Source organism: Eptatretus burgeri, chromosome 9 (genome assembly GCF_056783735.1).
Source record: "Eptatretus burgeri isolate ZD-2024b chromosome 9, Ebu_testis_v1, whole genome shotgun sequence".
NCBI classification, from domain to species: domain Eukaryota; kingdom Metazoa; phylum Chordata; class Myxini; order Myxiniformes; family Myxinidae; genus Eptatretus; species Eptatretus burgeri.
In genome coordinates, this window is record NC_140969.1 from 108,141,800 (window position 1) to 108,152,442 (window position 10,643).

The 10,643-nt window shown below is 52.6% G+C and overlaps 1 protein-coding gene across 1 annotated transcript; it reads left to right on the forward strand.

Moving 5' to 3' along the window:
- The first annotated feature begins 2,561 nt into the window (after positions 1 to 2,561).
- LOC147020883 (uncharacterized) lies at positions 2,562 to 5,720 on the forward strand. Its single transcript, XM_085896614.1, has 2 exons — positions 2,562 to 4,221; positions 4,346 to 5,720. The coding sequence occupies exon 2, from the start codon at positions 4,449 to 4,451 to the stop codon at positions 5,718 to 5,720; it is 1,272 nt and encodes a 423-aa protein (XP_085752740.1). The 5' UTR covers positions 2,562 to 4,221; positions 4,346 to 4,448.
- Positions 5,721 to 10,643: the final 4,923 nt, after the last annotated feature.

The window sequence follows — 10,643 nt, forward strand, 5'->3', positions numbered from 1 at the left end:
CCGAGGCTTGACACCTGTAGACCTGGTTACTCCAAAACCATTGGCGACACCTGTGAGGAACATCCAACGGTGTCCCCAACTGTCTGGACACAAAGACGCTTCAACTGTGTACATTACAAGCCAAAACACTTCAAGGATTTTATGTTGGATGCTTAGAGTCATATTGTGGTCACAATGCTTGCAGAAACTGTCATGGGGCAGAATAATCCCGAGACCGGAGGGCAGTCTTCCCGGTGATGGTCTCAGTATATCTGACTGACTGGTACATGATTTATGTGACCTCCTCCAGGTTAAGTGACCATTATTCTTGTTGAACTTTGTGAACTCTGCCTCAGTATTTGAAGCCATGTACTGTCACCTACTTTCTTCCTTTATAACACCAAGCATGATAGTAGATAAATGACCTCGTAAAAAAAAGAAGAAAAAAAGTGGTAACACCAGTACAGTACGTGGTTTAATCCGTCGTGCAAGCGTGGTGCACGGGGTTACCGTGCAGGGGCGCTGTATCGTGGAAGGTTTGGCCTCGCCGGGCACGTTGTATCGTGTGTGTTATTAAAGTTGATTTCAACCTTGTAATGTACTAAATGGAAGATGCTTAGCAGGCAGACACGAGCGGAGGAACAGTCGAGTCGGGCTGTGTTGCACAAGCGTGAGCGCGGGCGTACTCTGCCCGGCAGCTCCCCTTTATTACGTATGCACACGCACAAGCCGCGTTCGACTACTGCATTCCTACGACGCCTCAGGCGGCGCGCACACCTTATATCCCTTGCAGATACGATGACCACTCCGACCACTCCCACACCACCATGCCCTTCCCCGTAGGCCCGCAGACTCCATCACACTCCTCCCCCCTAAAACTATGATTATTAAATGATCACCATTATAAGAAGCATAAACAACACGAAGGACCTCGGTAGAATAACCATGAAAATAAAATGAAAACAGCGAAGTATAACAGCACACCACATCATATAATGCGTGAAAGCGGGTTAATGGAGCTGCCCCGACCAGATTCCGAAGACACAGCACCCCCCAAACTCTGGCCGCGTTACCGATATGAAGCAGCAAGGCGAAAAAAAAACACAGCAACCCTACCCAGCGGAAACGCCCCCAGGCGGCTAATGCTGACATGGCCCTCGCCGAGGTCGTGGCGATCTTTCGAGCCAACCTCCCCCGTCACCATCAAACGCCTCCGGCCCACTCCCCCCAGGCAGACCCGACGTAGATAAACATTCCGAGGCCGGAAGCCCGCTGTCTGGAAGCCGTGGCACCAGCCTTGATCGACCTTGGCCGGGGGCGCTGAACAGCGCCGCTGGCTGTACGCACTTAATGCTCCAAAACAACCCACGCACCACAATCAGTTGAGACGCCAACGCCCATCTAAACGGCCTTGAGCGAACACAGAGAGCTGCGCTCGCAACCAGAGGTGGGGGTAACGCCGACCAGGGCACCAGTCTTGGTTCCGAGTCGATCTCCGAGACCCACACGGCAGCTAGACGGGAGCAATTCCATTTAAACTACACTGCAATCATAGGCTCGTTATAAATCACTACGAACATCACTCGAAGCATTGCAAACTCACTTTTCCGTACAGCGCGGTCTTTTGATAAACTCCCAGCACATGACAAAGCAACTACCTGCGGCCCGGGACAATGGAAGGCCAACCCAACCTTTTTATTCACCCCCACATCACATTGATCATAATACCAACCCCATTGACTGATCTCCGCCAAATCCACTTTCACACGAGAACTGCTGGCATTTATTTCAACAACGTTAAACTGCATCACTAGAGCAAGGAAAAACACATATGCCATGAACAACAACCCACAACCCACATCACGAGTCCGTTTCTTGGTTGTCAACTCGATGTTGTGACTCGCGACTCCCTTTAACACCACGGGCTCACCGCCACCTGTTGAAGCTGCCTGAACAACACCGACGCGCATTGCCTCACGAACGCTGCCGAAGCGCGGGAACTCATCGCGAGAGCTGATACGGCTCTCGCCGCTCCCGAACCGCACATCACCGCCGCAGGCAGCAATGAACGGTCGCTCCCGCTGCATCGACGCGGCCCCCGCCGCCAGAGCCTCGCCCTCGGTACTCGACGAAGGCCTCGAAGAGAGCACAGGCACATCTGGAGGTACGAACCGGAGATCCAGTCCGAGGTGCGCCAGCCAGTCCCGACCCAAAATGGCGGGCCCCTCCCCTCGTACAACGAACACCGAGAGCCGGGCGCGTCGATCTCGGTAGCGCACTGAGACGTCGGCCCTCGCAAGCGGTGCAATCGCTTCACCGGTGTACGTGTATAACGACAAGGCCATCTTGACCAGGCGAATACCGCGAAGACCACGAGCCGCCTGCTCACCCATGACCGACACCGCAGCCCCGGTATCCACGCAAAACACAGTCGATTGGCCATTCACTTCGACCTCCACCGTGAAAGGCGTCATCATCTCCGAACCAACGGAAAACAGACTCAACCGTGGTTGCATCTCCTGCTCCGGCTCGCCGGCATCGTCATGCCCCGGTTGCAGGCCGATCTCCAGGTCACTGGGGTCCTCCCGCACCTCGTCATCCAAGACCCCAACAGAGGCCCCCGCCATCCGACACACACGCTTCAAATGTCCCACCTTGTGACAATGCAAACACACGGTGTTCTTATACGGGCACATTTGTCGCAGGTGCGGACCCCCACACCCCCAGCACCCCCGGAAAGCCCCTTCGCTCCAGGTGCGACCGTGCTGCGGTGCCCCTTCGCTCCCGGTGCGACCGTGCTGTGGTGCGCGCCCTCGTCCCGCACCGCTAGGCGCGCGTGCAACCTGCGGCACTTGAGCCATCGCGCGGACTCCGGGCTGCGCGACCTGCGGCACTTGTGCGGTCACCGCGTGGACCTCGGGATTAGCCGACATGCCCCAGCTGGAGCTACTCATTACGTCCTGGCCAGCAATGGTGCGGACATCCGTGAGTGTCTGCTCGACAGACGAAGCAGTCGCGACCGCCGAGTCGAATGTGATGTCGGTCAACCGCAGGATGGCTGCTACCATCTTTGCGTCTCGCAGACCAGAAATAAAACGATCTCTGAGCCGTGCCGGACGCTCCTCTGTCGTGAATTTGCACGGCACAGCCGAATGCTTCACCCGTGCTACGAAGTCCGCAACGCGCTCCTCGCCACCCTTAGCGAGATGATCGAACTGGAACCGCGCGAGATGTAATGACTTCTCTGGCGCCAAGTGGGTCTTCATTTTCGCCACGATGTCGTGAAAGGATAGCACGTCATCACTGGGCCTATTTGGAGCCACCAAATCACTCAGCAGCCGGTAGTGCTCCGTTGATAGCGAGGCGAGCAAGATCGCTTTGTGTTTCTCTTCATCCTCTACATCATTCGCACGAAAATAGCAACCTAACTGTTCAGAAAACAACTCGAACTCATCTCCCCCGAACACGGGTACGCGTCCGTGCGCCGTGCCCCGACCTTCTGCCATGCTCGTGCTGGCGAGACCCTTGGCTCCGTAGCTTGGAACCGCCCGGGTTACTTACCGCCCTGCACACGCCGATCCGAAGATCCTCGTCAGCCAACTGTAATGTACTGAATGGAAGATGCTTAGCAGGCAGACGCGAGCGGAGGAACAGTCGAGCCGGGCTGTGTTGCACAAGCGCGAGCGCGGCCGTACTCTGCCCGGCGGCTCCCCTTTATTACGTATGCACACGCACAAGCCGCGTTCGACTACTGCATTCCTACGACACCTCAGGCGGCGCGCACACCTTATATCCCTTGCAGATACGATGACCACTCCGACCACTCCCACACCACCATGCCCTTCCCCGTAGGCCCGCAGACTCCACCACAAACCTCACCAAGACTGGTGTTTGGCCTCGGTGCTCCGTTGGGGATTCCCTTTAACCATTGTGGCGCTGGCTATTTAGAATCCGTGTCGTTAGCTATGACTTTTTGCTTCCAGTTGTTGTTAAACGCTGTGCGGTGTATAAACACGATTGGGTTTTATTTCTGTCTTGTGAATATTACTTAACGCGTGCACATGAGAGAATAGGAAACTGTGGTGAATTAACGTGAATCAAGGGACATGACGCGGGATCACATGTTGTGCGTCTCGCGTATAAGGGGAGGTCTCTCTGCGGCACGAGTGATTGTCCCCGGGGCATTGCTATTGACATCGGCTGTCCACTTGATGCTCGTTAACTGAAGGTGCTCATTGACTGGTGAGAATGGAGATTATATCGAACTCCGTGCTTACGCGGATTAGTCTGCAATGGTTAACTGCACATGTATACGTTTCTGCTTATGTACTCCTAGCTGAACCTGTATTTCCTGGTGTGTCCACAGAAGCGGCTCCAATCAAATGGAATAAAGCCTAAACTCTGAAGGTTCATCTCTCGCTCTTATTTCAATTTATTCCATTTGATTTTCTCGGCTCTCTCAACCAAAGATGGACAAGATCTACAAACCAGAGAGGTTCGACGCAGACCCAAACACGACTGACGCAGAAATGAAATGGTCACATTGGTTCTGCTCCTTCTCACACTATCTGACCATCATCGCGGAGGGAGCTGACAAATTTGCCGCCCTCGTGAATCATGTCTCGCCCGGCGTGTACAGGCTCTTCTCGGGGTGCGGCACTTACGAAGCAGCGATTGACGTACTGCAGGCGCTCTACGTGAAGCCCAAGAACGAGGTATACATACGACATCTTCTCAACACACGCAAGCAAGCAGCCGGGGAGACAATCGATCAGTTCCTGCAAGCTCTGAATCAGCTGGGAAAAGACTGCAGCTTCCGGGCCGTAAGCGCCGAGGAACACCGAAAGGAAGCGACACGGGAGGCATTCATCCAAGGACTCAGATCAGCCCACATACGGCAACGCTTACTAGAGAAAGCGCAACCCACTCTTGACAAGGTAGTCGATCAGGCTCGAGCGATGGATACGGCTCAGCAGCAATCTGAGTCATTTGGGACACCGATGCTGCTCATGAACGCTGCTACGATGGGAACCCAAGGAACCCCACTGGCACAGACACAGCCAGACATGAGGGATGGAGAAACACCCGAGGAGCCGGATACCCAGACCTCGTCAAACTCCTCAGCAACTGCTCCGGTCGGTAAATGCTTCTTTTGTGGGTACAAAAGGCATCCTCGTCAAAAATGTCCAGCCAGAGATGCCACATGCATGAATTGCGACAAGAAAGGGCATTATGCCAGGGTATGTAAATCTACCCTAAGGAGGAATAAACCCACTTCTGCGGCTCTCTACTCGCAAAATAAATTGACTGCAGCCTCCCCGGGGAATCTATCCAAGGCTATCATCAACGTGCGAATTAACGGGCATATGGCTGAGGCACTGATTGATACCGGTAGCTCTGAAAGTTTCGTCAACAGCTCGCTAGTGAAGGGCAGGAAATGGGTAATCCACCCGACTGACAATACGGTATGCATGGCCGCCACCTCACTACAATCCCGCGTACGAGGGTACTGCAATGTTGAATTGGACGTAAAAGGGTACACGCATCGGGATGTAAAGGTGCTGGTGCTTCGTGATTTGTGCGCAGACGTAATTCTGGGTCATAATGTCCTCAAGCAGCACACGAGCATCGAAATACCCTTTGGAGGAAGCAAGCCTCGTCTAATTTTAAATGCGCTGACCACTGCGGAGGTGACGTCCCCCAGCTGTTCGCTAACTTGTCGCCGGTCTGCAAACCGATAGCGATCAAATCGCGGCGATATACCACTGCTGACATGAATTTCATCACTTCAGAAACCAAGCGATTACTGGAGGAGGGAATTATAGAACCGAGCGATTCGCCATGGCGCGCACAGGTGTTAGTAACCAGCAGTCAGAACCATAAGAGACGGATGGTTGTCGATTATTCCCAAACGGTCAATCGCTTCACCCAACTCGACGCCTACCCCTGCCGCGCATAGATGAGATGGTCGAACGCGTGGCCAATTATAAGGTATTCAGTACCATCGACTTGCGAAGCGCCTATCATCAAATTCCCATCCGAGAGGAAGACAAACCGTACACTGCATTCCAGGCAGGGCGGCGCCTCTACCAGTTCAGAAGGATACCATTCGGTGTCACGAATGGAGTAGCTTGCTTCCAACGGGTTATGGACGACATCATCTCAGATGAAAACCTCGAAGACACTTTTGTTTACGTGGATAATGTCACAGTGTGCGGTAGGGATCAGAGGGAACATGATAGGAATCTGGACAGATTCTTGAGCATTGCTGGAAAATATAATCTGACTCTCAACTACGAGAAATGCGTATTCTCGGCAAGGTCAATTGACCTTCTCGGCTACACGATAGCTGACGGCACAATTAAGCCTGATCCTGAGCGATTGCGCCCGCTCCGTGAGCTTCCACCACCTCAGGACTTGCAGACAATGCGCCGGGTGATCGGGATGTTCGCTTACTATGCAAGATGGATTTCGCAATACTCCGAGAAAATACATCCCCTAGTGCATTGCAAAAACTTTCCACCAGATGCCGCTGTCGTAAAAGCTTTCCACGATCTCAAGGATGATATCAGTAAGTCCGTGGTTTTATCGATCGACAGCTCGGTGCCCTTCGTGGTGGAGACCGACGCTTCAAATCACGCCATAGCTGCAACACTTAATCAGTCTGGGCGGCCGGTCGCTTTCTTCTCGAGAACTCTCTCTAGAAGCGAGCAGAGACACTCGGCAATAGAGAAGGAGGCGTACGCCATCGTCGAAGCGCTGCGTAAATGGAGACATTATTTACTGGGAAACCACTTCACGCTCGTTACGGACCAACGATCCGTGGCTTTCATGTTTGATGGGAAAAATAACGGGAAAATTAAGAATGAAAAAATTATGAGATGGCGGATAGACCTAGCCTGCTACAGGTACGACATTGTTTACCGGCCCGGGAAGGAAAACCCTGCTGCAGATACCTTCTCCCGGGTCTACAGTTCGGCAACAATCAGTCAGGCTTTGCAAGACCTCCATGTGTCTCTGTGCCACCCAGGGGTAACCAGGATGGCACATTTCGTACGCAGACAAAATCTTCCCTATTCTGTTGAAGATATTAAACAAATGAATGCTTCATGCCCTGTTTGTGCTGAACTAAAACCCAGATTCTTTGGCGCGGCATCTGGCAGACTGATCAAGGCTACTTCCCCCTTCGAGAGACTAAACATCGACTTCAAAGGGCCCCTGCCCACCGAGACAGACAACAGATACATATTCACCGTTGTTGATGAATATTCAAGGTTCCCTTTCGCGTTTCCGTGCTCGGATATGACCTCGGGCACTGTCGTAAAATGTCTCTCTGACGTCTTCGCTATGTTTGGGAGACCTTCGTACATACATTCAGACAGAGGGCCGTGTTTCATGTCGGCCGGGCTAAAACAATTCCTATTAGAGCACGGCATAGCAACTAGTCGAACGACGGGTTACAACCCACAGGGAAACGGGCAGGTGGAAAGGTATAATGGAGTTATTTGGAAAGCCATAACTCTGGCGCTGAAATCGAGAGGACTGGGCCCCGAGCGATGGGAGGTTGCTCTTCCTGACGCAATGAATTCCATACGCTCTTTGCTCTGCACGTCCACAAATGCCACTCCTCACGAACGTATGTTTACTCACCAACGACGTTATGTTGACAGTCAAACGGTGCCCAACTGGCTGACCCACCCCGGTACAGTGTTCATGAAACGCCCGGTACGACAAAGCAAGTATGAACCGCTGGTGGAGGGGGTCGAACTCATTGACACTAATCCAGAGTATGCTCATGTCAGGCTCCCGGATGGCAGGGAGACCACTGTGTCGGTTCGCCATCTGGCTCCCGCCGGTACTCCTCCCGCCGGTACACCACCTCCTGGCTCTCCTCCTTCTGACATTTCCCCCAGGAACTCCGCCAGGCGACGGGGCTGCCGTGTTCCCCCCGAGAGCGATCGAGGAGTCATCCCCGGCACAAGTCGAGGCTCACCAAGAGGATCGGGAGTCTCCCTCAAGTGAAACTGCCGTTTACTCCCGGAGAGGTCGACGAATAAGGCCCCCTCGACGACTCAATCTGTAAAGGGGATTATCGGCATTCTCGCTGCTCATGCTCCTATATGCCCATTATATCATATATCGATGCTCATTTCCATGCTCCTACAACTCAAAATAACCACTGCTTGGCATGTATGCTTCTGTAGATCAATTAGTCCGCGTTGCTTGAAATGTATACTCCGATAGTGCTAAAGCAATCATGGTGTGTAAGATGGGCCCCTAGTTACATTTTAAAGGTGGGGAGAATGTGGTGAATTAACGTGAATCAAGGGACATGACGCGGGATCACATGTTGTGCGTCTCGCGTATAAGGGGAGGTCTCTGCGGCACGGGTGGATTGTCCCCGGGGCATTGCTATTGACATCGGCTGTCCACTTGATGCTCGTTAACTGAAGGTGCTCATTGACTGGTGAGAATGGAGATTATATCGAACTCCGTGCTTACGCGGATTAGTCTGCAATGGTTAACTGCACATGTATACGTTTCTGCTTATGTACTCCTAGCTGAACCTGTATTTCCTGGTGTGTCCACAGAAGCGGCTCCAATCAAATGGAATAAAGCCTAAACTCTGAAGGTTCATCTCTCGCTCTTATTTCAGAAACAACAAAAACAACACAATACCCTGGCAATTGTGAATCCGTGTCGTTGGCTATGACCATTTTGCTTCCGTTTTTTTTTTGCTTCTGGGTTTTTTTGTTTCCGGTTTTGTCATGGGGAATGATGCATGCCGGGAGATCATGACCGGAAGTGTTTATTTATTTATTCAATTATTTTTCTCCTAACGTTAATTTTATACTTCCGAAAGTGATTTTTTTTCATGACAGGAAGTGTTTGTTTTGTATTTAACAAACCGGGAGTGATTTTGAAACTCTTTCCGGAAATTTTAATTTCTTTTATTCGTGACCAGAAGTGATCGTTTATTTATTTATTTATTTATTCAATTATTATTTTTTTTAATTCAATAAAGTTAATTTTAATAAAGATATCTCCCGCGTCATCAAAAAAATCTTTTAATCGTGATTTACATTATTTGATCGCTGATCCCGAATCCAGGCCGAAGTAACCGGAAATTGCGTCAAAATCATCAGCTGTGCGGCGCTTTCATGCACCACGGTACAGTTGGCAAGTATACAGTTATGAACAAGTTTTATGTAAAGTTAGAAGCGAATGTAAGAAGAATTCTACGTTCGCTTCTCGGCTTTGCCTACTCCTTATTATTTTGTAATGTGTAAACAGATCGCCCAAAACGGAAAGACTAAACTGCGTATGTAATTACCAAAACTTCCGGGCTTCCGGGAAGTCACGTCACTTCCGGTTCAGGTATCGCGGATGAAGACGACCGTGTGGCGAGCTCTCCTTCCAGTTCTTCCAAAGCTAAGTTTCCTGTCCTCAAGCGTTTTGTTTATTTTGTTATCGACATTTGTGTCTGGATATGTGGAACTGAACTTATTTTTCGTGTTCGTAACAGTTTTAGCGGGTAGTTGGGTTAGTTTATTCAAAGAAGCAGGGCGAGGCCTCGTGCTAAGTTTTGCGTGAAGTCAGTTGGGGCCTTGGGAGTTTGGGGGTGAAGAAGGTTGTAAATAGAGAGCGAAGGAAAAGGATGAGGAGGAGGTAAAATGTAATAGTTGCCCAATGTGGGCCACATCAACAACGGGGGAAGCAGAGGGTTCTTATTGTTGTAGGAAGTGTGAGGAAATCGTCCACTTGAGGAAGGTAATTACCGGGTTGAAGGAACACATCGATAATTTGCAGCAAGTCGTAGAATGTGAGAAATTTGTAGATAATAGTTATGGTTGTGGAGTGAGGTTGCTGAGGATATTGGAAGTGGTGATGGTGCAACGGGGGCGGGCAGTGGTGACGGTGCAACGGGGGGGAGCAGTGGTGACGGTGCAACGGGGGGGGAGCAGTGATGACGGTGCAACGGGGGGGGAGCAGTGATGACGGTGCAACGGTGGGGAGCAGTGATGACGGTGCAACGGTGGGGAGCAGTGATGACGGTGCAACGGTGGGGGAGCAGTGATGACGGTGCAACGGTGGGGGAGCAGTGATGACGGTGCAACGGGGGGGCAGTGATGACGGTGCAACGGGGGGCAGTGATGACGGTGCAACGGGGGGGGGAGCAGTGATGACGGTGCAACGGGGGGAGCAGTGATGACGGTGCAACGGGGGGAGCAGTGATTACGGTGAAACGGGGCGGGCAGTGGTGACTGTGAAACGGGGCGGGCAGTGGTGACGGTGCAACGGGGGGAGCAGTGATGACGGTGAAACGGGGCGTGCAGTGGTGACGGTGAAACGGGGCGGGCGGTGGTGACGGTGCACCGGGGCGGGCAGTGGTGACTGTGAAACGGGGGTGGGCGGTGGTGACGGTGCAACGGGGCGGGCAGTGGTGACTGTGAAACGGGGTGGGCGGTGGTGACGGTGCAGGGGGCGGGCGGTGGTGACGGTGCAGGGGGCGGGCGGTGGTGACGGTGCAATGGGGGCGGGCGGTGGTGACGGTGCAACGGGGCCGGGCGGTGGTGACAGTGCAACGGGGGCGGGCAGTGGCAGAGGTGCAGCAGGCGCATGCAGTGGCGGAGGTGCAGCGGGCAGTGGCGGAGGTGCAGCGG

Excerpts from the sequence above, each read along its gene's own strand:
- LOC147020883 (XM_085896614.1), top strand. The coding sequence starts at position 4,449 with ATGGACAAGATCTACAAACCAGAGAGGTTCGACGCAGACCCAAACACG.